A 25994-nucleotide genomic window follows, 5' to 3' on the forward strand; every position below is an offset into this window, starting at 1 on the left:
TCACAAGCTACTTGTGGCAGACAGTGGTAAATGAGCCTCGTGGGTAACTCCCTGCATCGGCGTAGGGTTGAGAATATCTCCTCCAGAAACACAGACTTGAGTCTGCACAGGTGGCTGCGGGCCACACCTCTCTGTGACACCTGTTGCTCCAGCAGCCGACGACCTGCACGTGATGCCAGAAAATATGGCGGCTAACTGCTGCCGCACCTCCCTTTGCCAGAAGGCATACACCAGAGGGTTGATGAGTGAGTTGCACAGTCCCAGCAGCCACAGATGATTCTCCAGCACGACTTTGAGTCCGCAGGTTGAGCACAGAATATGGACTATGCACACCACAAAGAAGGGACACCACAGGATTGAGAAGCAGCCCACGAGCATCGCCACAGTCCTCAGGGCCTTGACATGACTCCAGTACCAGCTCCTCAGCTGCTGATGGTGGGCATTATGCTGGCAGTGTTGGGGGCTGTGGTGGCCACCGGTCCTGATGCTCGCTTGACGTACTCGGGAAATCTGCTTCTGGTGGCCGCAGGCGATCTTCAGGATGTCCAGGTAGATGTAGATGAACACAGAGAGGATAGGGAAAAAGCACACGCTGAATAAAACGATGATGCCCACTTCCTGGATGACGGAGAAGAAGGCACAGAAGCCGTCGTAGTCTTTCTCCGCCTGCAGCTGCCGCACCATGACTGAGGAGGAGAGGACATTTCACACATGATGCTACATGAAGACAAACTGTCCACCAACAGAGATGTCACTCAGGGAAAATCAAGCAGCAGCAGTCATTCAGGTATGAAAACACTTTACGATTTGCTCTTCAAAGCGTCTTTTCTGTTTACCGTTTATTTAATACACTGTTGCATTACATTGTTTAGTCTCCTTCATTTTCTCACAGCACTGAACGTCTTGTTGCATTACCTGCACCTGTAGGACAGCTGACCTGTGTCAAAGTATTTTGCATGAATTGCTTCAGCAAATATACATGCAACAGCATATGCAAATCAAACCCAGCTACTTTGATTCTTAAATACATACAGTAGCTTAGGTCTTTACCAAGCCAGGGCTATGTTACCCTCATTGGTATTTCCTCCTTTGTACTTAGCTGGCGCCTTTACATTAATTAATTTGGCATTTTACGTTTATCCAAGCAGCAACCTCTGGGCTGGTCTGTGGAGGTTCTCAGTCATCCAGATCACGACACATCTATGAACAAGACTTTGAGTCCAGATGCTTCAGCTTATTTTTAAATAAACCTCTGGGGGTTGAAGAAAGGAAGAAACCAACACTGAGCTACCAAAAAACTGCAGTTCCCCAAATGTCCACTTGAGGCCAGCTCCAAAAGTGAGTCAATCCCGACAGACCTCCACTTTAAAATGTCCAACTTTAATAAACATGTTTACAACCTGATAGACAACATATGACTCACCTGGTCAAGTTTTGCATAACCTTAAAGTTTTGCATAACCACCCGTCTACTGCAGCTCCACTTACACTCCACCTTTTAACCCATACTTAAATTAGCTGGTAGTTAGGTGGAGTCAGGCACAGCCAAGATGGCCACGTCCTGAGCCACCACACTGAGGTTCAGAATCACTCATGAGGAATCCTATAGGTAACGTCCTGGAGGACTCATCCTTCTGCACATACTCTGAATGGTATGGGTTGTATGTATTATATTTGGAGTTCAGTTTCAGGTTGGCGACATGCTAACGGCCGCTGTACAGGTGAGATAGCAGAAAGTAGGCTTAAGTAGGCTAATGAAAAACTTAAGTAAGACATGATCTGCCTATTTCTGGTTGGGGAATTACAGAATTCAAGGTGAGCGTGACGGCCAGGTCATGTTATCTCTAAGCTTAGACACCTGCTAGTTCATTCATTCTTCTTCCGTAACCGCTTGTCCTGTGAAGAGTCGAATCTAGAAATCGTGCAGTTTACTTGCCAACTGAGAGGCAGTATATATTAAATCCTGACAAACAATCAAATTCATGGCTTTGACTTTCCGTGCCTCCTCTCACATGAACCTCTACTACAATGAAATTCCACACCAACTTCATTTCAAAAGCGCCATAAATAAATTAACCATTTTAAGGTCTCACCTGGCAAAAATCCTATAGTGAGGGAGCTGATCCACAGAGCAAGCAAGGACCCACATGCAGTCCCCTTCCCAGACAGCAGGGAGTACCGCAGGGGCATCTTGATGGCTGCATAGCGGTCAAGTGAGATCAGGAACATGGACATGATGGACGCCGTGCAAGGCGAGATCACGAAGGCCATGCGCATCAAACACCGTGACTTGCCCTGAGCGGCCGGAGGCGTGGCGTTTGTAGGAAGGTTGGCGGGGAAGTAAACGCGCTGGTTGCTGTCGAAGTCCTCTATGGCCAGGCCGGTGATGGCCACACCCACCAGAAAGTCGGCCAGAGCCAGGTTGAGGACGAAGCACCAGCTCTGGCTGCTCTTCTTCACGAGAAGCTTGAGCAAAGCCGCCGCCACCACCACGTTGGTGGAGATGATGAGGCAGGAGGCGATGCTCAGGATCACGCCCATCATCCGAGGCCTCATCTCACCTTGGGTCGTCGGATGCTCGGGGTCCATGGTGTCAGGAGCTGCAGACAGCACCTTAACCGACGGCTCAGTGCTTGACTGTCCAATTAAATATGCCATGTTGGTGAAGACTAAAACAGTGAAGTCAGAGAGCCAGAGGACGGTTGAGATGGGCTGATTGGAATCTACGTTTTACGCCGTGTGCTCCAGCCATCATCACAAAAAAACGATGCTCAAACTTAGGTTAAGACTGTGTAGAAAATATCAAAGATCCTCCTCCAGAAGCAAAGAGTCCAAGTGACGCAAAACAAGGAATGGTACCAGAGTTGTTAGGTTAATCCAGTGTTGTAGTTTCCACGCTGCAGGCTGATCCCAAACTTTCAGAAAGTTAACTTGCTCCTAAATCATTCATTCTCAGCGTCTTCACCACTGTCCTTAAAACCCTTTCAGCAAATGCCAGAAGGACAGGAACCCTCGCAGCGTTATCAGCCGGTCTCTGTAATCCCCTCCCCTCAGACACACACACGTAGACACAGAGCATATAGACGCACACACAACAACAGAAAACACATACGTATGTAGGCTTGCTGATGTTGCCTCTCTCTCTATATCTGACCCTTGTCCTCGCCTCCTGCCTTCTGGCTCGCCGCCAGGCATCAAGATCTGTTTTTATAATCCGATTTCAATCTAAAATCAAACGCTGATTAATGCTTTGTGTGTTACGAAACCCTCCATAAGTGTCAAATCAATAAATGAACAAATAAATCAGTGCAAAAAGCTGAGCAGCCATCAAAAAGTACGAGTGGAAATAATAAAAACATGCGTCAGTTTTTGGATCCTGCTGTCGTGCATGCTGTCCTCACTGTCCTGTAATAATGGGACACTCGAATGTCACCCAGGAGACTCCTGTGTTGGGAGTGAGACTACAGCTCATGTTGGAAAACATAAAGTAGACTCGTCACTGCTGCTGCTGCTGCTGCTGTTTGGAGCTGTTTACGGATGCCATTATAAAGAGAAATACGAATGGGAATTAACAGTGTGTGGGTGGGTGGGGGAATATTTCTGGAGCGAGCCTCTCTTTCCCACACTCCTGACTTGTCTCTATCTTTCAATTAAAAAGTTGATTTAAGTGAACACCAGTGTGTTCCCTTTAAATTAATTAAGGGAGACATGCAAAAAGACTGCAGAATTAACTGAGTAGGATCGATGCATGGTGAAATTTGGTGACTCTTTTGTAACATCTGATCAAGTTCATGGCTTTTACACAATGTAGAGAGAAGAAGGAAAGTAGGTAGAAACCAGAGATTAGACAGATCCTATGTTTTGTCTTATTTCTGTATCTTTTTCTGTTCATCTGTTTTTTATTTAATTTTTATTTAAAGCAGAACAACACTCTCACTATGTGCACTGAAGCAAAGTGTGTGCTCTGCAGCTTTGCAGTAAATGAGTGTCCAGCAGTGCGATCACATACAGTAACATGTGACACTGAACCTCTAGGAGAAATACACTTTGAGTTTCCACTTGCACACCTGATGAGAAATCTATGGGATTGTTGATGATAAGCTTTTAAAATGCTGCATTAAAACAAACAAACAAAAAAAACTCAGACAGCTTTATTTTCACTGGAAATTATCAAGTAACGGCTAAAGTGCACTCCGCAGGGCTGAATGGGTTTAGTTAAACTCTAACCCCGTTGGCTGCCGTCATGTTTTGGTCCCAGCGTCCCCAGGAGAGAGACATCTGGCATGGTGGGACCATTTTCCACAAGGATTCACACACAAATAGATCTGGCTAATGGTGCTTTCTCTCGTCACTATCTGGTGTCACACTTCCAGCTTCTCAAACCAGCAGCTGTGAAAATATGACAAGAAAGACTGAGAAATTCTTTTTTTTTTTTGTTTTGTTTTTAAAAACTACAAAACAATACTAATACAGTTTTGATTGTACGTGTTGGAGAGAGCATTGTGCAGGTTTGAGCTCCAATAAACATCGAGGCTACAGAAACAGTACGTAGTTTAAAAAGGGTCTGTTCATTAATTCGAGCGTCCAAACCTGCAGATATTGAAGGGAACATTTATATGAACTCATTCAGTGATTTATTATTTTATTATGCCTCTGGATAAGCAGCAAAGTAGCCACTAGCTATAAATAGGAAGCAATAAATGTCTTTTATTGTTTAAGTATTTGCATTACATTTTTTTTTTTTATGTAAAACAAATATTTGGCACAATCTCAAGTTTATTATGTTTGTCTGTAAATGACCAAAACATACGTATTGACTGGGTGTGTGCAGTTAAATAAAAGAGAAGGATGATTAATTTTACTGTTTCATCCAATCAAGTTCAGTCATAGAATGTATTGATGGAGGCCAGAGGGTCGATCTGAATCATCTTCATCAGATGTGAAGCCAACATTCATAGCCACCAGAGAGTGAATCCTGGAGAATTTGGTGGCGAACTGATTATTTTCTGCTGAGCTGGTTGAGCACAGAAATTTGACTTTTCACCGAGTACTTGCAAAACTAATGAGGATCCTGTTAGCCTCATGTGCTAATAGGGAAATGTTAGCATGCTAAGCCAACATGGTGAATATAATTTTCGAGTGTTAGCATCGTGCCAAAAACTAATTGTACTGAACTTCATTCTATTGCCCCGGTTCCGGGGACAGAGACTGTGGGAATGTAGGTCAGTCGGTCAGTCTACCCATTTGGCTCTACGTAAAAAACTCTTCCATTCATTTCCATGAAGTTTAGTTCAGATACTCATAGTCCCAGAGAGTGAATCTTAAAGAATGTCTTGGTCATGTAAGGTTTTTTCTGCTGAGCTGGTTTAGTTCAAACTTTTTGACTTTTCACCTCATTCTCTTGCCATGTTAGCTTCACTTGATGCTTCACTTGATGCTTCACTTGATGCACTCTACAGGAAGGGACAGAGCAGGCTCTACCTTCTGAGGCGACTGAGGTCTTTTGGAGTGAAAGGGGCACTCCTGAAGACCTTCTGTGACTCTGTAGTGGCATCAGCCATCCTGTACGGAGTGGTCTGCTCACTGCAAAAAAGGGGCGTCTGAAAACAAGATAAAAACACTAAATCTGAGGTAAAAGGTACTCAAAACAAGTGAAATTATCTGTCCATGCAGCAAGATAATTTCACTTGACAAGATTTCTTGAATTAAGATTGTTAAATTTGATTTAAGATTATAGTGTAAAGTTGAACACTTAAAATAAGAAATTAACTCTTAAAACAAGACAAATTATCTAACACCTCTAAATCTAAGTTTTTTTTTATCTTGGTAAGAACCGAATAATTTGCAGTGCTGGAACAGTGGCATCACAGAGAGGGAGAGGAAGAAGCTGGATAAGATCATCAGGAAGTCCAGCTCTGTCCTGGCTAAACTGTCCTCCATGCTGGACAATGAGTCCCACCCCCTGCATGGTGACCTGACAGGACTGAGGAGCAACGTCAGAGACAGACTGCTTCACCCTCGATGTGTGAAGATACAGAAGGTCTTTCCTTCCTGCTGCTGTTAGGCTTCAAAACGAGCGCTCCTAATATGTGCAATATTATTACACCATAAGGTGAAATAACTTTATAACCTAGCTACACCAGTCTGTGCAATATCTGACTATTCAATCTGTGCAATCTCTGTCATTTCTGTGTGCTGTTGCAAACTGCAGTTTCCTCATTGTGGGACAAATAAAGGTTTTTCTTATAAGCTAACGTTCCACGATTGAGCAGCTAATACAGTTTTTGTCTTTCTGGTGAATCTATGGCTCACATACTCATGCATGGTATGGGTTGTGTGTATTCAGGAGCAAACTAACGTGTGTGTGATATAAAATCAAAGAGACATCGGTGTCAGTCTAAGACATGAGAAGGAGATTTTAACCACACTACCGGCGATGCTTCAGATACAGAGAACGCGTGGATGCAGGTCGATCCACACACGTGGTCCTGACTAAGATATATCTGTTAAATGAATTGCCCTAAAATTTGGTACAGACATGCATCGTCCATAGAGAATGTCAGACTGTACTACTAATACTACCTTCAGGCTAATGTCATTTGCACTAGTTAGCTAATGTTGGTTTGCTAACATATATTTTCCAGAGGTTGGTGATTCGAGTCTTGTGAAACTCTTAATAAGTCATCTGAGGAACCTAATCTTCTGTTAAATAAGTAACTTATTCCTCAACGTAGCTGGATGTTTGTAGAACGTCAGAGGACAGTCTAATAGCGTTAGCCACGACTGACCCGTCCGCTCTTTAACATTTTGTCCCCCAGCCACTCGAACACCAACAAGCAGCAGCCGAGCGCATGCTTCCTCTGGTTCAAAACTGAGTCCAGGGCAACCTGAGAGGAACGATCCTGTATTTATTACCCCTCACACACACCCCTCCCTCCTCCCAGGCAAACTAAAATAGCCCCAAGCGACGCACAATGCAGGAATGTTATTCACCCCTGCTAGACCTTTCAGGACCTTTCAAAAACAAAGCGTGGGTCAGCACTAATTGTGCCCAGTGCCCAGCAGCACCCAGGACTGTTTACACCTCTGCCAACGGCATCCTCCATCCGCCGTGAGGGATTCTCCTGACTCCACCTCCGCCTGGAATTCAATTTGAAGGAACTGCTCAGAGTCGTTTTTATTTTTTTAAACGAAGCGAGGACGAGTCTATCAGGGAAGAGTTCTTCTGGACCAGATTGTTAAGGTGATGATGATGATGTTGATGTGAGATGGAGGTGTCAGGATTTAGCTGTTGCTTACACCATCAGTACGGCCTTCAGTAGACTCTTAGAGGTCTTGGTGGTGTACATACTTAGTGGAAGGAACTGAAGTGACAAGAAAAATCCCAAATTTGTCAGACATTCCCCTCATGTATCTTCAGATCTTTCTTCAACCTCTCTTCAATCTCAGTGACACCCTCTCTACTACTTACGTAAGGGTGATTATAACAGGTTTTCCAGGATTTATTTGAACAAGTCTTACAAGCTCAGTGTGTACAGAGCAAAAAGGTAACTTCAGAAATGTTGAATTCTTGGAGTAAATTACAAAAAGCTGTATGAGCTGTGTGTTCTGTGTGTCAGCTACCGACAGCAGCAGATGTAGATGAATGTGTAAACATATTTGCTGTTCACGATCTGTTCCATGTGTCTCACCAGACTGAAGATGTCTTTAAAGCGGCGGCTGCTGTCCATGCTGTTGTGCTGTGTTTACTGCGTGGCCTCGCTCTTCTGCCTCCATCCGAACCGCAACAACTGCTTCTCTGACGGAGCCCGGTGAGTCGGCACTCGCCATTCAGATGCCGAAACGTTCTTGACTGTCAGAGTTTTGAGGGGGAATTAAGACCTTGGCCGTAGTTGAGAGCTAAAAGAACAGGGGCTGATCTAATCTTGGTCTGACTCATGCAGCATTTCCTAGAAGCTATGAAACTAAAGCATCTGTTCCTAATTCAAAAATGCAGAAAGACACAAAAGTCGATATAAAAGTCGGATATTTTATCAAATGGGAAGACTAAAAGCAGCTTGTAATGAGCATCACTGTAGGCTTAAAAGCTGACATTAAGACCAGTACAACTTGAATGATCTTCACTAGGGGATATCCAGTGTTCAGACTCTTGTGCATGCTGACTCACTCATACAGCTTCCTGGGACAGAGGGTATTTGGCCTTTGTGCTATGCTTTCCCATCATTTTCTCTGGAAATAGGAAAACAACTTCTTCTTCACCTTCTTATATACTATAAAACTGACCAGGATGAGTAAAAGTGACAGAATTAATAATTTAGTGCACAGAAAACTGGATTTAATGTTGTTTGTGAAGACACACTTCTGGTTTGAATACATTAGACTAAATATATAAGGCCCACATCATTGATGCTGGTAGATTTAAAAGACATAATGACAGAATTTCATTCAAATTCAGTGTTTCTTCCTTCAGGAATATGGCGTCGGTTGTCCAACAGCTTTACCAGCGGGTCATCCGGCTCCTGCGCACCACGCTGTGAGTCCGCAACGGTCCTTGTGTTACAAATAACACTGGACCTGTCCTGCCACCATGGCTGCCTTCAAGTATGCCCTCTATCAGCGCATCGGCAAATAAAAAGAAGAAGAAGAAGCAGAAGAAGAAGTGCAATGACGTCGCGCCGCTGTTGAACTGTGGCGTATTTATCCACTCTGAATGCCAGGATCCTCTGACTACGTTTTAGATGTAGAGGAGTAACTAAAAATGTCTATTTTTCTACTGATGAAGGTTAACATTGTGGACATTTGCTGTGTGTGAAGTGGAAAGGACATCTGCAGTCCTGTTTTAAATGCATTTTCATGCGTTCAATGCTCTGTAAAAAGCCAGGAGGTTGGCAATTAAAATTCCAGGACACTTTCTGAGTATTATTATTACAGACTGTTTGAATATGCAAGGGGCAACTCTTCACTTTAGGTAGGTAGGTTCCTAACAGTCTTGTTTCTGAGGCGTTTTACGTGAGCCCTGTTCAGAGCGAAGCTTCAAATATGAAAAGTTATATGTCTTAAAAGTTACCCAAGGAACATAAATTAACTTTTAAAAAAAGATGAGTCAGAACTTTTACTCCTCTTAGAATCAGTGTTGTTGTATATCAAACATACGCCTCATACACCTAAACCCTAAAGCCTTTTACCAGCATTGAATGAGTTCCATCCTTTAAAGATTTCCAGGAGGCAACAGTGTGTAAAATTGTCTTTGTATAACTAGAAACTTCCTTGTTTGTGTGCCTATGCAAAGTGTACGCTACTGCATACGAGCAGCTGATCCAAAAACAAAAAAAGATTCCCTCACGAACTGTGATTTCACACAAATAAAGTTGTTGCAGATTCATTAACACGGCTTTGAGATATTTCTGAGATTTTTGTTTTTGACGATAAAACAATGGAGGTGAATGGGATTTTGTCAGAAAACATAGACGTATGAACAAATACTTCCCGTGTTGTGTGTCACTGAGGTCTGGCATCTGTAATCTGTTCCAAACCTGTTGAAAAGAATGGTCAGATCTGGTTGTTGAAACATTTGACTTTGAATTTGCGTTGTTGTAAAACTGTGGACAGGGAGAGTGAATGGGTAAAAGTTGCTTTCGGTTGCAGATGTGCGTCATTTGCATTTGGATTTACCAACTTGCTCCAGTCAAGCTTACGCCAAGCTAGCTGATTACATATATAGTTGGAATGGTTGAGTTAAATGAGTGGCCTGCTATTTTCTGTGCTGCCTGAGAAGATGTTCACTTTTTTTTGTATGAAGTGAATGTGTTACTTTTGCAGGGTCAACTATTTCACAATGAAACGGCAATAAAACAAAATCAGTTGTCTTAAGAAACACGTGTAGAACTTTTTTTCTATCAATCAATCAATGATCTATCTATCTATCTATCTATCTATCTATCTATCTATCTATCACATGCCAGGCTTTTATTTTGAACCCCTTTTGTGTTCCTATGAGTGGTTGCATTCAGGGAGTGTGGGAATAAAGCCATGGGTTATAAATCAGAGTGGGCCAGAGAAAAAGTATGATATTTTAGGGGAAATTTTGCATTTTTATTTTGACATTTCAGTCACAGTTTTTATTTGTAAGTCATTCATTAATTACACAATTTAATGATTTATTTGTACCATTAATGATTGATACAAACTTAACATTGTTCATATACTTAAATGACATTATGGAGATATTCTTTTATTTAACTTCAGATAATATTTTATATTATATAAATATATATTATTTTTCAACCGAAGGAAATTATCATTACTTTTTACAAGTATGACACTGTGACCTTGGCAGTTATTTAACAAGTTGCTTTATTTTGAAAGTGTTAACGGAAATCCTGTTTTCTTCTGCGTACTTGACGTTAGCTAGGGTAGGTAGCTAGCAGCAGGCGAGAAGTTTTCTGCCTGCACTTTATTAAAGTCGAGGAGCGTACGCACTGAAACATGGGAGACCAAGTCGAATAGCGGGTTCGCGGATTTTATTAACACCACAGGTACGTGAAATTTTATTTCAATGCAGCGTTGACTGTTTGCCAACAAGTAACCTCCGCTAACAAGCGGGCTAGTAATTTCCAGAAATGTTAGCCGACCGGCCGTTAGCCTAGCCGGAACCATCTGTTTCGATACGAACGTTCGAAACCGTTGGAACGGCCATATCTGTAAAAAAAACAAAAACAAAGCGGTTATAATACTCAGTTTTCAGTACTTATAGTTGAATATGAGTACTAGAACCTTTTTATTTTGTTATTTATTCAGCGTTTTTTGTTGTTTGTCTGAGTAGCGCTAAGAATAATAAATAACTTGTTTTCTTTCTCGTGACACTGTTGCTGTCATCCACTGTCACCCGGCTCGGTGTGGCCTCTCCCGGCTCGCCAGCCAATAGAATCCCTGCAATGTTTGATTGACGTAACTCACAGCCAATAGCAGCCCCACAACAAATATGACGACTCCCCTCGCGGTGTTCCATACAGCGGGCGTCTCTTTCCGGCGCAGTACGCTGGGATGCTGATGCTGAGGAGCCTCGGTGATTTGTAGCATCACATAGATACCAGTGTTTTTCGACATGTATTGCTTGAGGTTGCACCACTGCGTTGACCTCTGTCTGGGCGGCCTGCTCTTGTTTTTAGCGGGGCTGCAGCAGGTGGAGGCAGCCGCCGCCGCCACGGAGATGGCCAACTTGAACTGGAAGCCGTTCATCTACGGAGGGATGGCCTCGATTGTCGCAGAATTCGGTACGTGATGCACCACAGCGTGCAGACGCGAATCGACACCTATGCCTTTTATATATATATATATATATATATATATATATAGGTCTGTAATGTCACGATTTATGCAAATAGTTTTGTCATTTGCAGAAATCTGCAGCCGTAGGGAAATTCTGCCCCAGTAGGGGTAACACAGGCTTTAAATAGGAAACGATGCATGCAGCTGATTAAACATCAAAGCTAGCTGGTGCAGATTTTATTTCTTATAATGTCACTGCAGATACACTCAGTTCATAAGGTTAGAATTCAGTCGGGTTGTTGAGAGAAAAACGTGTTTTTATCCTCCATATATCTATAACAGTGTTCATTCGCTATACAGTTTAATTTTTCACTTGTATACTTCGACTATCGATTATTCTGTGTTGATTTATCTTGCTTTCTGTTATGGTGTTATATTGCATGTGTCAGACAAGATGATAATATATAAAATGTGTTTGACTGGAGCGTTAAGATGTGAAGTTACTACACTATACATCTGCAAAATATCCTTTGCCTGTGTCTTTTTAATTTTCAGTACCAGCCGTCATTTTTATGGTTGTGTTTCATCCCCAGGGACGTTTCCCATTGACCTGACGAAGACCCGCCTGCAGGTCCAGGGTCAGTCCCAGTACACCGAGGTGCGCTACAAAGGCATGTTCCACGCCTTCTTTAGGATCGGCAAGGAGGAGGGCATCCGGGCGCTCTACTCTGGGTACGGAACCAGCTATTACAGGTCACATTCTGTGTCCAGACCCAGCAGAGAGCATTCTTCAAGATCAGACCTCGTCTAATCGACTTGTTCTGAGACAATATTTACAACATAGATATGTTATAATCTAACAACCAAGAACTTTCCCACTCTGAGTCTGGAGGCTTCAGTCTGTTGCTATGTTTGTGTCCTTATTTACGTTTTATTGGTGCTATTTTAACAGCTCAGATCTTGTACAGTAAACCAAAATACATTACCAGGAAATGGTGGGGGAAAAAAAAACAGAGGCAGTGATATAGCTTGAATTAATTCCACAGCTTTTGAGTTGTCAGAATAAGACATTCCTTCATATTTCAGCTTTATAGAGACTCCCATTTCTAGCGTCGGTGTAGTCTCGGGTGCCTTGCTGTTCCCAGAGGAGAGAGCTTTCAGTTCTCAGTGTGCCTTTAAGTAGATCTTGTTACTTCTTTCTGCTGCGCGCTGGTGATATGCTCCATGCTGATGGAAACGGCACACGGTCGGTACAATATGCCATAATAAGCTTTGCACACAGAGCTGTTACACTTGGTGGGTGGTACGACTGAATCCAACCGGCAGATTTTAAACGAACTCACTGGGCCTTGAAAGGTATTCCGTTTTGAAATGGGATAAAAAAGAAGCTCCTCTTTGAGTTTTTAATCCGTGGGCGCGTTGAATCGCATGTGAGTGTTTTGCATCTACAGTTTTTAAGATATCAGCTTAAATAAGCCTGAATTTCACACTCCTCACTAAGGCCTCAGACCTTGCACTGGGCAATGAAATGGGATGTGGAAGTAAAGTAACTAACGTCGGGAAGGAGACAAATGATTAAAAAACGCGTGTGCTTCCAGTGAATAATAGAGACTTTACAGCTTGCTTTAAAATATGTATAATTTCCCCATGAAGCACACACAGCTAGCAGCTGTTGGTGGTTCTGAAACAGACGTAGAGATCCATTAGAGACAGCAGCTTCTTACAGTATTCTGTTGGCCACCAAATGGTGTTGGCATTTATTTGCATACAGAGTACGAAACTAAGATCTCAAGTGCTGGCAAGTTATTTAAAGCTCGCCACTTATAATCGGACTGCCAGGGACGGATGTTAATGCAAGGTGTGGAGGGGGCCTGAGGCTGAAATTTATATTTAGTCAATAATAAATACCTGATTTCAGTTTCTATGTATCATTTACAGTAAATCATTTACAAAACTTATTTTTTTATTCTCCTCCCAGCATTTCCCCTGCTCTTTTGAGACAAGCATCTTATGGGACAATCAAGATAGGAACGTACAACTCTCTGAAGAGGCTGTTTGTCAGCCATCCAGAAGGTGGGTGTCTCTATTTCTGTCTTTTTGCGAACCTTTCTTTCTTAAGTCTTTCATTTAAAAGGGTCACACTTTCAGCTCGCTCATAAGGACAGAGACCAGCCACTGAACTCAGAGGATTCAGTTAGACACACTGTTCAACTAGAAAAAGATTCTCAACTCCATTGAAACCCAACTAAAACCCATGTGAGGTGTGACCGAAATTCTTTATAGCCTACTTAGGTTTTAGATGATAAATTTACTTTAAACTGTTGTCTGTAGGGAGGACACCGCTCAGCAGAAGTAATTTCCTTACTTTCTTCTCTCTTTACATTTTAGCTGCTGTAGTCCAGAGCAAAGTACTCTATGTAGTAACACATGGTTGGATAAAACTCACTCGTTAGACATATGGATCAGCATCTTCAAAGCTCTCTACTACTGTGTAATGACTTGACGGTACTCTGAAGGATACCAGTGAATGAAATCCAGCCCGTGATATGTCATGAAATGGAAAAAAATAATTGAGTTTGGCAGTTCAGATAATTCCATACATTTAAGAAAAATGGCTCTATTTGGGATTTAGACAAAGTATTCATATCATATTTATAGGAGAACACAAACTCAACAGAGGGTTGACTCGTCAGCGTGGTTTTACATAATAGTAAAGAATGATGACCCAAAATAAAGTTAAAAGTGTTGTGACCACATTTCTTTCTGCTTGTTTTTGCTTCTCATCCAGTTATTCCCTCATTTCTTTTCCTTTTGTTCAGACTTTTTTTTTTTTCGTGCCTCAAACAACACAAACGCTTTCATTTCTTTGTTTATGTTGGGACACTGTGCATGCAAGTTGGGTGTTTTGATCTCTCAGTTGCATATTAAAAGGGTTAATGGTCTGTGTTGATGATTCTCTTGTAAGTGTCTTGAAGTGGTTGGGGTTTTGGGGAATTCAGAGATATCAAACAGGATACGCCTCTCGGGATCAGTAAAGTATAGCCACATTAGCTAATTACACTTTCTGTCTGTGAACCTTCACAACTGGTACGGCAAACAAAGTGGGATCAATGCACAGACAGTTGAATGTTGCAGCAGTTTACCCTGGTGACATTGGTGCCATTACATCTGTTCTGATGAATGAATTTTTCGTTAGGGGTGTAACGGTACATGTATTTGTAATGAACCGTTTCGGTGCAGGACGTTCGGTTCGGTACAGGGCTGTGCACGGGTGAGTTCCCGGAACGGAAGCTGAGATTGGGTACGTTTCCGGCAACACGACAAACATGCTAACTCACCTGAAACAGTGGGTGTTCTCAACCGCTGGGGACTTTGTAACTGCCAGCTGATCTGCACTTACTGCAGACAATGTGGACACGTACATCCTTCTGGCAAAAAATATGAAGGTTGAGTAAAACTGAACAAGGCTACATGCTGGAACTGTTAGTGCTGCAACTTTACTCGTTGAAAAGTTTTGTTAAAAGCTGTTAACAAGCTATTTATTTATTATAATATTTCATATATTTGTTTATTTGAGAATATTTTATTTAACTTATTACCAGGCAGAACTTTGCAATAGTTTTCTATTTTTTTATTCTATTATCATATTTTGTATAATGTTTGAATAAGCAAATGTAGGTTTTGCATTGTGTTCCCATACTGTACCGAAAATGAACCGAACTGTGACCTGGAAACCGAGGAAACATATCGAACCGTGATTTTTGTGTATTGTCACACCCCTAATTCTCACTGAACGAATTTCTCTTCACTGCATTAACACTAAATGTATATAGCCTTGCAAACTGCACACACCCGCTGAAGAAAAGAACACGAGCCGCCTGAAAGCAAAGCGAACGTGTTACCCTGCTAGAACAAATTTGCAAGCTAAATAAATGGCAAAGGGCTTTCAGGAAGGAAGGGACAGAAAGAGACAGACGGAAAGAAAGTACGACGGTGTGAGTCAAGCTGTGTTCGCCCTGCAGCTGTAAGTGCTCCTCTATGTTCTTACCCCACATATTTGACATAGGTCAGATAATTTAGTCTCAGCACAAAACTGCATTCACTTCATCGATATAAGTTAATTGTTCCTAAATCATTTTAGACGCCAACAGGCGTTATGATTGTGAAGGAGATGTAAGATATTCCTCTAACATAACTGAAATGTTTGCAAAAGTAGTCACGGAGAGAAAAGAAAGTAGAGCAGATGTTGTTGTCTGCAGCTCAGGTGATCACTCCACCAGTCACTTCATTTGAAAGCCAAATGGATTTGCGCTACATTTATCAGCGATTGACCGGCGCCAAGATTCACAGGAAGTTTTTAACCACAGAGTCTCTCTCTTCCTCTACTCCATCCCTTTCTGCTTTTTTTATGTGACATTTCCTGTCAACTGGTTCCTTCCTTATCTCTCAGTACCTTCCACTGCCTCTATCCACAGCCTCCCTGCTCCTCTGTCCCTTCCCTTTGTTATCCTCATTTGCTTGTTTCACTTCCTCTTTTTCCCCTCCACTTGCCTCAATATTTAATGGCCAATTAGTGTACAAAAGATAAATGATGTAAACAATAGAGTATATCAAGGCAGATACGGCAAAACAGAAGTGAGTCACTGAAGAAAATCATTTTATGAGAACTGATGTTCCAGTGGTTTTAAGTTGTTTAGTTGATTTCAACTTTTTTCATCACACTACTGTTGCAGTGACAAGTCAACAAATCATATGCGTTTGTTTCCCCTGTTCATTTTTTAAAGGATAACTTGCTGTCAGCGTAGCTAGCCAAGCTTGGCTGTGTTTTAGCTTTTGTCCCACGTTTGTAAACGCAGTTGCTAGACATAACCTTAAATGGCATTTGCCTTGGTCCTTTTTTCCTTTAACACGCCACTTTAATTTCACTTTGACTCTATTGAACAATACAGAGGAAAAATTAGAGATACACACATTAAATCCTGTAGTCAGTGTATTTTCTTTGTCGGCACCAATGAATCAGGGTAAATGTTGTGTGCGTTCAGTGTGTTTTTCATATACACAGTTATTTTGAATGTAACTGAGGGTTGATGGGAGGGATTAAGTGTCTTTGCTAAGTGCTCCTTTATTGTTTCTGATGATCGTTTGCCTTTCCAGTCTGCATGCTCTGTGCCACGATGGTGCCACTGTGTTTTGAATGCTTGTTTTGATACAGGCTTGGGTTTGCCCTGTGGTTGTGGTGGGATCGAACGCCCTGTTCCCCTGCCCATAGAATGCAAGGCGCGAGGACCGCCACACTAACTGTTGGTCAGATTGATCAAGGATTACTGTAACTATTGTTCTGAACTCAATCCATTTATTATTACTACTTTATCTCCTCCTTCTTCTTCTTCTTGCTTCATCGTAGACACCACACTGGGTTACTACTACTACTAATGAGATCCACCACTTGCTAACACTGACAACCTGCGCTGAGGCTAGATACTGACAATAGCTGCTGTTATTTAAAGCCAGAGTAAATGGAATAAGCAGTGTCTCTTGCAATAATTTCAATTAGTTCTCACTGTTTGTTTTAATCTGCTTGTAGTGCCAGCTGGGTGGAGTGCGATGTCTTGAGTGAGAAACAGTTTATGTACAGGTAAACTCCACCCATGAGGTGTTCCATGTAGGTCTGAGCAAATAACAACATTAGTTTCAGTGATCGCTGAAATTCTCACCAACCTGTTTGTGACTTATTACTGAAGTAGTAAGCAATAATTTCTGAAAATAAAAGATACTGTTTTTTGGCTTTTGTGTGTAGAAACTTATGTTCAGAGTTCATTGCAATCCTAAAAATCTTAATGTGTCATTTTCAACACACTCTTTGCATCTTGTTTGGGTCAGAGCACATGTTTGTTTTAAATAATAAGATCCAGGTACAGACCTAAAGATGATGAAAATATATAAAATACCTTTCTAAAGGCTTGGTTCTGTCTCTCTATATTGCACAGGATTGTCTTATTACTTATTTTATTGCTCTAGTTGACACAGAGAATGGAAATCAGCTTTTATTCTTGGCAAAATATTAAAAAGACAGGCTAAAAACTCTTTTAGTTAATCCTGAATGATGACAAACTCTCTGTGACATCAAACATAGGTTTCCCAAACAGCAGTTTTAAAGCTCACAGTGGGCTGTACCACTCGACGCCATCTTGGCAGTGCCCCATGCTCCACTTAACCAGACAGACCGAAACACGTTTTCTTTTTGTTACAGATTGTAAACATGTTTAGTTGGATGTTTTAACACGGAGGTCTACAGGGATTGACTCGTGTTTTGAGTCAGCCTCAGGTGGACTCTTAAGGAGCTGCAGTCTTTGGCACATAGTCTTAATATTTTAGCCTTGGAGGCTGCTGCTTGCATTTGACCTCAGTGAGCTGTCTGTTACAAAAACGACATCCTCTAATTAATATCAAGAATAATAATTTTACTCCACCATGAAGTATGTTATGGCTTTCTGCTGTCTCAGCTCGTGTTACACTGATGTTTTGTCCCAAACAAGATCAATTATCGTGTTAAGAAAGACGCAAATAAATCTAATTTCTTCAAGCAGAGAATGTTAATGATCATTTTACAATCTAATGGAAATAACATACTATAACTCCCTCTGGATATCTATAGAAAGTACATCTTAATAGCATTCTCTGTGAGGGGTTTGTTGGCTAATCAAATGTTTTGTCTCTTTTTTTTGACAGAAGAGACCATGGTCATCAACGTCTTCTGTGGTGTTGTGTCTGGAGTCCTGTCCTCATCTCTGGCCAACCCCACTGATGTGCTAAAGGTTAGAAATAAACCAAAACAAAAAAAAAATCAAACGTTTGCTTTGTGAATTATTGTGAACAATTTATTTGACCGTTTTTTTGTTTTGTTTGTGTGTTTCCTGCAGATCAGAATGCAGGCACAGGGCAGCCTGCTCCAAGGCAGCATGATGTCCAACTTCATCAACATCTACCAGACGGAGGGAACCAAGGGGCTGTGGAGAGTGAGTGTAGTGGAGAGTGAACTCTGTATGCATTAAGAGTACTGTGTACCAAGATGGTGGCCCAGTTATTCCAATGAAAGCCGCTCACCAGGTTCATACATATGAAAATACTTGAGGCTTCTATGAATTTAGCTGTGTATCAAGACATATGAAAGGTACAGTTATTCTATAATGTCTGTGAGTTTAAAATGCGGACTCTCTTCTTTAGTTTGAGAGCATTCACATCTAATTTGGCGGTAAGATGTGGAAATTACACTCAAACGCTGTAGAGACGTTCTGATGATTTTTTTGTGTGTGTTGGGTTGTATTGTTGTCACACTTGTTTTCTTCATCCTCCTCTTCCTCAGGGTGTCATCCCCACAGCACAGCGAGCAGCCATAGTCGTCGGGGTCGAACTTCCCGTCTACGACATCACAAAGAAACACCTCCTTCGCTCTGGCATGATGGGAGACACCATTCTGACACATTTCATGTAAGTTCATCACTCTTTATTTCTCTTCTTAGGTTAGAACACTGGCTCCAGCTTTTGTATTTATTATATTCCATGTGTGTGCAGTTCAAGTTTTACGTGTGGCTTGGCGGGGGCGCTGGCTTCCAACCCCGTGGACGTAGTCCGGACTCGTATGATGAACCAGCGGGTTCTGTCTGGGGGCCCCATGTACAAAGGGACGATGGACGGACTAATGCAGACGTGGAAGAACGAGGGCTTCTTCGCTCTCTATAAGGGATTTTGGCCCAACTGGTTGCGACTCGGACCATGGAACATTATTGTATCCTTTCAACTCTACTGTTGTATTTGCAGGAAAGTAAAACCTGGAAACCTTCTAATTCTTTTAAAAATTACCACTTGCATACCCCCTTTGTAGAAGAAGATTTTCAGATTCATTTCTACATAGTTTATTTGACTTTTTAGTTCATTTCATGAAGTTATCCATTAAAAACTATATCTTGATAGCCAGCAGTATCAAAAGAACCAATCCAGAGAGATTCAGGCCCTGATATGATTCAAACTTATAGACTAGAGTCACATTTATTTCTCATTTCTTCTCCATGTTTAAGTAGCTTTAGCGACAGTAAACTTGCTTTTAGTTTTAAAGGAACAGTATGTAAGATTGTGGCCAACACTGGTACTGCAATCACTTTCAAAATACTGTAGAACGGTGTATCCCCTCCAACCTCCCCCCTGACTCGAGGTTGCCAGGTTACCGAGGTAACGTTAGGCTACTCAATACGTCTCAATTACGTTTCACGTTGCCATAATCGACGTGCTAATGTTGTTTTCCTCGGCGTTTCAGCATAATGACAGAGAAACAGGCTCATAATGCTAATGCTAATGTTAGCAATGACGACTCGCCGTTTTTATTTCCCAAACAATTCCTTACCTTTTCAATTCGATGACCCACCTCCTCTGTATGCGCCAACGTAACGTTACTTTGCACGAACATGCATAACTTTGTTCGACTGTCGTGAATATTTGAAATGTCCATTTACATTATGTACAAGTAAGTTAGCCAGGAGAGAATTAGCAACGTTGGTGTCTGTCTTCAAATTCTTCTCCGTTTTCAGCCGTCTCCATCTTTCAAAGGCATCTCCTACAAATCCTTGTTTTATTTCGGACTTTGTCACGACGTAGTTCGGATTCATAACGAGGTCTAAGGTTTCGTAACGTTATACATGTTTTATCCGACACGTTCGTAGCTGCAGCTGCGGTAACTAGAGCAGAGCTGGCAACCCGGATGACGAAACTCTACTGACTTGGTGATTAGTAGATAGCTGGAGGGTGGCGCCTCAGACCAAAACACAACATGACAACATCAACATCAGTTGAGGGCTGCAACTTTCACTTTTAAATGACAATATCCTGGCCGGACCACTGTTGTCAGTGATATAAGTATTTGAAATGAACATGATTTCTTCATGTCTAGTGACATATCAGGGCCATTTTATGATTAATTGAAATACATTTCTTACATACTGTTCCTTTAAGGTATCGTCAGTTGAACTCAGCACTTACTGTAAAAGTCTTCCAGCAGCTAAATGAGCATATACACAGATCAGCCACAACGTTTAAAGCACCAGCTGATATGTACCACCACTGACTGGTCTGCATCTCCACAGCTCCATACAAAACAAACTGGGATAAACTAGATGAGATTGAACTGTCAGAGTCACCGTATATTATGCTTAATTTACCCTGTGACAGAATAATTGATTTATTTAGCATATATTACCAGGTGGTGTCTGCATACTGTTGTCTCCTTAACATCCTTTTCAGTTCTTCATCACCTTCGAGCAGCTGAAGAAGCTCCCGTTTTAACGCCAGCAGGAAGCGAGGCTGCACTTGTCTGCTGGACTGTGTCAGAGATAAGTGGAGTGTGAGCTCGGCAGCACCTGGAGTTTTGGCACCAATATATTCACACTCCCCTCAAATCAGTACCAGATACAACACCGCGTCACTCACCTGTATGTTCAGATCTTATGCTGATTTCCGTTTTGTTTGTTGGCGTTCTATTTATTGTCACTGGTTTTATTTTCAAACTCTCACCCTCGACCACCTTCGACACTCCCCAGGCAGCTAAAGTGTCGTCATCTTAAAAAAACAAAACAAAAAAAAAAAAAAGGATGACAGCTTTGGAGGTTTACTTCTAAGAGCTGATGAGAAAGAGTTAATCACTGGGGGTGAGTAGAGTCTGTAAACTTTGGGTTTTTGTAAAGAGAAATGACACTTCTCATTACTTGCTCAGGATTTCTACGCAAATCTTGAAAATATATTTATTAAGTAAGAGTAGGAACTGCAGAATGTCAGTTCAGACGTGCATGTCTACTTAGATTTTGGAGGAAGGGAAATGATGTGTAGGAATTCTAAAGGGATGGACGCTGCATGGCGTGTGCTGGGAGCTGATCATGTAAAGGTGCAAAGGTGAAAAACTGACTGTTACAGACGGTGTAAGGAAATGAAGGAAGGAGTAAGCGACACTCCTAGTGACTTATCTATGATCTGTTGTGATGTTTGTTATAATGGAAGGCTGCAAAGGCTCTGATATTTCTATGATTCAAGTAGATCAGGTAGAAAAACTCTCAACACATGAACGTATATATATGAATCAGCTTTTTCAGTTCATTATTTATATTTGTTTGGAAAAGGCAGTTTCTAGAGACTTAAATTATGAACATCTTAAGAACCAGTGATGTTTCACAATCAGAAAACTGAACCAAAGCATCTGGTGAGACAAAGGAGAGACACATTTTCTCTTTGAATATTTTTGTGTGTGTCTCTTTGCTGCCATAGGGAGTTGTGTTCTTCATTTCATTCACCTCCAATTTAAATCAGTATTAGGAGGTTGCAGGTACTGCTGCCATAATGTCATTACTGACAGAGAGAAAGTCATGCAGCACATAATGTAAGTTTATCTTGGGCATGTCCAGGTGTAAATACGATGCCTTTTCGTGCCACTTTCCCCGCTGTGTCCCTCCTGTCGTGCCAAAATATGTTTTGCAGCTACTCTCCGTCCTTGTTAAAAGCCTCTGTAATTGGACTTGTTGACGCTGCACATGTGAGTAAATCACATTCTCTAAACTCCACCCATGGAAAAATTGATTTTTTAAGTGATTGTATTTTATTTCAGTCCATAAAACGATATCCCAACAAAAGCTGCTGAACACGTTCCTCTCTATAGTCGTGCAGCAAGGCCGCCTCTTTCATCATTCTTTTATAAATGTCAGATATTATATTTTTGAAGTATTCCGCGTACTTTAGCTGTGTTTTTAGGTGTTTAGTCAGAGATCCTGGAAGAAATCTGCTCTGGTTGGACAAGCGTTATCTTTCTTTTGCTTGTGAGTCAAGTTTTCCATCTTGACTCCGTCAGTCTGCTCCGTGTGCTTCTAGTTCGCTGCCATTTTACCCTGGAATAAATCAGTTACGGAAATCTCACAAACTGCCTTTTTAAAAATAAATAATAAATTCTGATGGCAAAATTCAATATCAAACAGACAACGTCTTCCAATCTAAATGCCATCCCGGTCACTAATATAGAGCAACCTTGATATTTCCATTTAGTGACGGTTATTGTCTCCTCTCCCCGAGCTTCGGTCGGAGCCATCTCAGATACATCACATGTTTTTTTCTTCAGCAGTTTCTGGTTTGCATCTTAGCATTTACAAGTGTACTTTTTATATTTTGTGGGTCTCCAGTGTAACTGTGACAAGTTCACAGGTCGCTGGTGGAGTACGGCCATCTCAGAGCTTTGGACAGAGTTGCGCGGTTTCACTTTAAGTTGTCTGAAACACGTGTGTTTTTCATATAGTCCTGGATGAGTTGCTCTGTTACAGCCTTACACTGTACGCTGATAACCTGCTGACACCGTCTCTCCTCCGTCCATTCGGATGCCTCATAACCAAACTGTGCACAGATTACAGTTCTCAAGACTTGACGTTAGTTATTTGTTTCAGTAGTGAGGAGGCGTTGCCTGTTACCTCAGCAGTCATGCTTTCTGAGCCATTTAGCCACCTGTGTTTCATTGTTGTGTTTCATCCCTGGAACATTTGTCTTGAAGCGTTCGGGTTTGAAGTCGTTACCACCTGATAGATGAACAGTTAGTGACTGTTCAGGTTTTTGCCCCCCCCTCCAAATTTCAGGATTTTATTCATGAATAAAAACATACTAATGCTCATTTGCAGATCAGATCATGTTGGCTGCATCAATAACAGATGCAGCAGCAGCAGCATAAGCTATTTAATGTGCTAACGGCATTTTCAGACGTTGCCATACGAGTGTGGACGATGCAGAAAACACGCACACAAAGACTTCCTCTCCGCTTGGTACAGTACATTGTAAGACTTGTATGTATTTATTAAAACACTCAAAGTTGAGCCAAAAACATGTCAGTTTATCCAAATTCATCTTTTTCCTGAAGAATGTTTTCGATCCCCGGGCTTCACCCACTGCCTGTAACTGTCCAGCCTTTAAAACGTCCAAAGCTTTTGTTTCTCCTTTCTCTGTTCGTCCAGCAGTTTAACTGTGTCTGTGACTGAGTTTTATGTAATTATTTGAAAGTGTTCTGCTGTTTATGTTTCTCTCATTTAATCCAGCTATTTATTTTACTCTTGTGTTCAGTGAACCTGAAGGCACCTGAGCTCGTGCTGCTTTCCATTCCTGCTTTGGCTTCTTTAAAAAGCTTTTACTGCTCACGCTGGCGGCATGTTCATCTTATATTTGATGTGTTTACTTGAACTCGTCACTTTTTTTTTGCCTGATCATTCATTCCCTTCACGACCCCCTTCCTAAAACATTCAGTCTTGTGTGAAAACCCTAGCTACGTGTCCTCGACATGTCATTGACCTGAACAAGAGCTCTTGTGAAACATGCTGTAATCATTTCCTGGTGAAGAACAGCCAGAGATTGTGATTGTCAAGATGAAATACAAAAAAAACTTTTACGCATTTTTATTTCTAAGCACAATAAACTGGTGAGTCAATTAGTGGACATTTCAGCTTCAGAGAGAACGAATCTGTCCGTGACCTTCTGTTTGTGTTTCAATATTAGTCGTTTATGATCGTTGATTCCTGCTCACACCAGGAAGTAGTACAGCACAGTACTCTTGTTTTAGATTTAAAGTAAAAGGTTTCGCTCATGAGTGAAACCATTTACTTTTGCGTCCACTTTTTAAAACATAATATTATTTATCTGAGAAGGGACCTTCGAGTTGACCGCATCAGCAGCTGATAAACAGCTCCGTCTCTGAGCGTTAAAACTCTTGTCGTTTTCTGTGTTTGGCTCCTTGTCGAGGCTCCTTGCTCTTCCTCTGACCTACGCTGCCTTCAAATGGAACTCTCTTGGTTACAACACGAGGAGTCGTGTATTCAAAATGTTTGGCGTTCAAGGGGTGACGTCACTGTAAGCGGTGAACGGGCCGCTGCTAGGCGACTGTGGCGATCCCGAAGGCAGCGTGGCGAGGCATTTAGCCCGTGTTCATTCAATGCAAATGTCCACTTTCCCAGCTAGAGCACCGTGTCCCAGTCTCATATTAAACAAACGTAAAGCACTGATTGAATTCGACAGCGTCATTCCTCCTGATCCCAGCATGCGAAAGCTACAGCGATCATTTCTGAGTGAATTTGTCTGTTAAAGGCCAAATTCTACGTGACCTGCTCCAGTCAGTCAAAGAAATTGACTTTCTTCTGACGTCAAAACGTTTTTTTTTTTATTGCATCACAATCTCATCTGACAAATCCTCCTCAAAATCTTGGGATATTTTTGTAATGTTTATTTTCCCTCCCACTGATCACTTGCGCTTCATTGTCTGCTCGGCGTCTGTCACTGCTGTCTATAAGCTGGCTGCTTCATTTGATGAATTTCTACGGTGGAGGTTTTAAGTGGCTTTTTGTTTTCATTGACAGGAAGCGTTTGGCTTTATATAAATTCAGTGTTCACTCATAATAAAATATAAACTGTGATCGTTCCTGTATGTTTATTTCCTCTCACTTGAAGCTGAAATCAAATATTAACCCTGTTTTTTTTTCTTTTATTCATTTTTATAAGCTAATAGGACAGGGGACAGGGACAGGGCCAGACAAAACAACAACACAACAACAAGCTGGGAATAAGACAGAAAGATCAGTTCCAGGTAAATGTAACAGGTACAGTGGGAGCTGAAAAAGAACAGGGTTTTAATGTGTAATGTGCAGAACATTAAGTGACTTGTAGTTGGACATTGCAGAACACAGAAGTATCAGTAGAAAGGAAATCCAGCAGCTGGGAACGTTGTTGATTTCTGAATATGGATCAGTAAAGATTCAGATTGGCCTCTGACACTTCTGGTTTAAAACCTCAAACTCATTTTAGGTCGGGGGCCACATACGGCCCAATTTGATCTCCAACGGGCCGGACCAGTAAGATAACAGAATAACAACCTGTAAGTAACGACAGCTCCAGATTTATTCTGTTTGTTTTAGTGCAAAGAAGAAGAAGAACAAGTAAATTAGGAGAATGTTTACATTTATTAAACTGAAATTTCTTAAGAAAAATAAGTACAGTTTGGGCTCGTTGCCGTCTGCTGGTTAGTCCTGGGTCTCTGTGTTGTGTTCTGTCCGTTCCTCTTACTAAAACAGTGGACAAATTAGGGATAGCAGTTATTTTCAGTCTTCTTTGTAATTTTCACACTTGCGGGCCAGATTAGAGCCTCTGGTGGGCCCTGTGTTTGACACACCTGATCTAAACGCTGTGATGTAGTGGGACGTTGTCCATGAAAGGGTTTATTAGTGTCTGTTTGCCTCCCTCTAGTGGTTTGATCTCATCCAAACGCTGCTCTAACTCTCTTAAGATTCATTCATTCATCTTCTGTAACCGCTTGTTCCTGTGAAGGGTCGTGGGGTCTGCTGGAGCCTATCCCAGCTGTCACAGGGCTAACACAGAGAGACTCTCACACCTACGGCCAATTTAGAATCACCAATGAACCTAACCAGCATGTCTTTGGACGGTGGGAGGAAGCTGGAGAACCTGGAGAGAACCCACGCAGACACAGGGAGAACATGCAGACTACACACAGAAAGGAACCAGTCGACCTGGATGGATTAGAACCTGGGACCTTCTTGCTGTGAGGCATCAGTGCTCTTAAGATTTATTTTTTTTTTAATTCTAGAGGAGGTCCATAGGACTCCAGAAAATGTGAAACTGAATAATTAATTAATGATTAGAAAGTTTGCATTTTAAGAA

At 41.7% G+C, this 25994-nt stretch overlaps 2 protein-coding genes across 3 annotated transcripts; one reads left to right on the forward strand and one right to left on the reverse strand.

Moving 5' to 3' along the window:
* gpr119 (G protein-coupled receptor 119) lies at nucleotides 1–3018 on the reverse strand (the record flags this gene model as incomplete). Its single annotated transcript, XM_084564563.1, has 2 exons — nucleotides 2093–3018; nucleotides 1–686 (listed from the first exon to the last, which is right to left on the reverse strand). Exons 1-2 carry the CDS (start codon nucleotides 2655–2657, stop codon nucleotides 1–3), a joined length of 1251 nt encoding a protein of 416 aa, XP_084420689.1. The 5' UTR covers nucleotides 2658–3018.
* A 7300-nt stretch (nucleotides 3019–10318) lies between these two features.
* slc25a14 (solute carrier family 25 member 14) lies at nucleotides 10319–24725 on the forward strand. Of its 2 annotated transcripts, XM_084565046.1 has the most exons (9): nucleotides 10319–10534; nucleotides 11168–11272; nucleotides 11861–11999; nucleotides 13246–13340; nucleotides 17997–18082; nucleotides 18188–18283; nucleotides 18631–18755; nucleotides 18840–19053; nucleotides 20559–24725. In XM_084565046.1, the coding sequence occupies exons 2-9, from the start codon at nucleotides 11209–11211 to the stop codon at nucleotides 20598–20600; spliced, it is 861 nt and encodes a 286-aa protein (XP_084421172.1). In that variant the 5' UTR covers nucleotides 10319–10534; nucleotides 11168–11208; the 3' UTR covers nucleotides 20601–24725. The 2 variants fall into 2 exon arrangements, with proteins under 2 accessions (XP_084421172.1, XP_084421171.1); XM_084565045.1 differs by lacking the exon at nucleotides 10319–10534 and having other exon boundaries at nucleotides 10551–11272.
* Nucleotides 24726–25994: the final 1269 nt, after the last annotated feature.

Source organism: Chelon labrosus (assembly GCF_963514085.1).
Source record: "Chelon labrosus genome assembly, chromosome: 17".
NCBI lineage: Eukaryota > Metazoa > Chordata > Actinopteri > Mugiliformes > Mugilidae > Chelon > Chelon labrosus.

Excerpts from the sequence above, each read along its gene's own strand:
- slc25a14 (XM_084565045.1), top strand. The coding sequence starts at position 11,104 with ATGTATTGCTTGAGGTTGCACCACTGCGTTGACCTCTGTCTGGGCGGC. Across the intron at positions 12,000-13,245 it reads ATCCGGGCGCTCTACTCTGG|CATTTCCCCTGCTCTTTTGA; the intron begins GTACGGAACCAG and ends TTCTCCTCCCAG. Across the intron at positions 18,083-18,187 it reads ACCCCACTGATGTGCTAAAG|ATCAGAATGCAGGCACAGGG; the intron begins GTTAGAAATAAA and ends TGTTTCCTGCAG.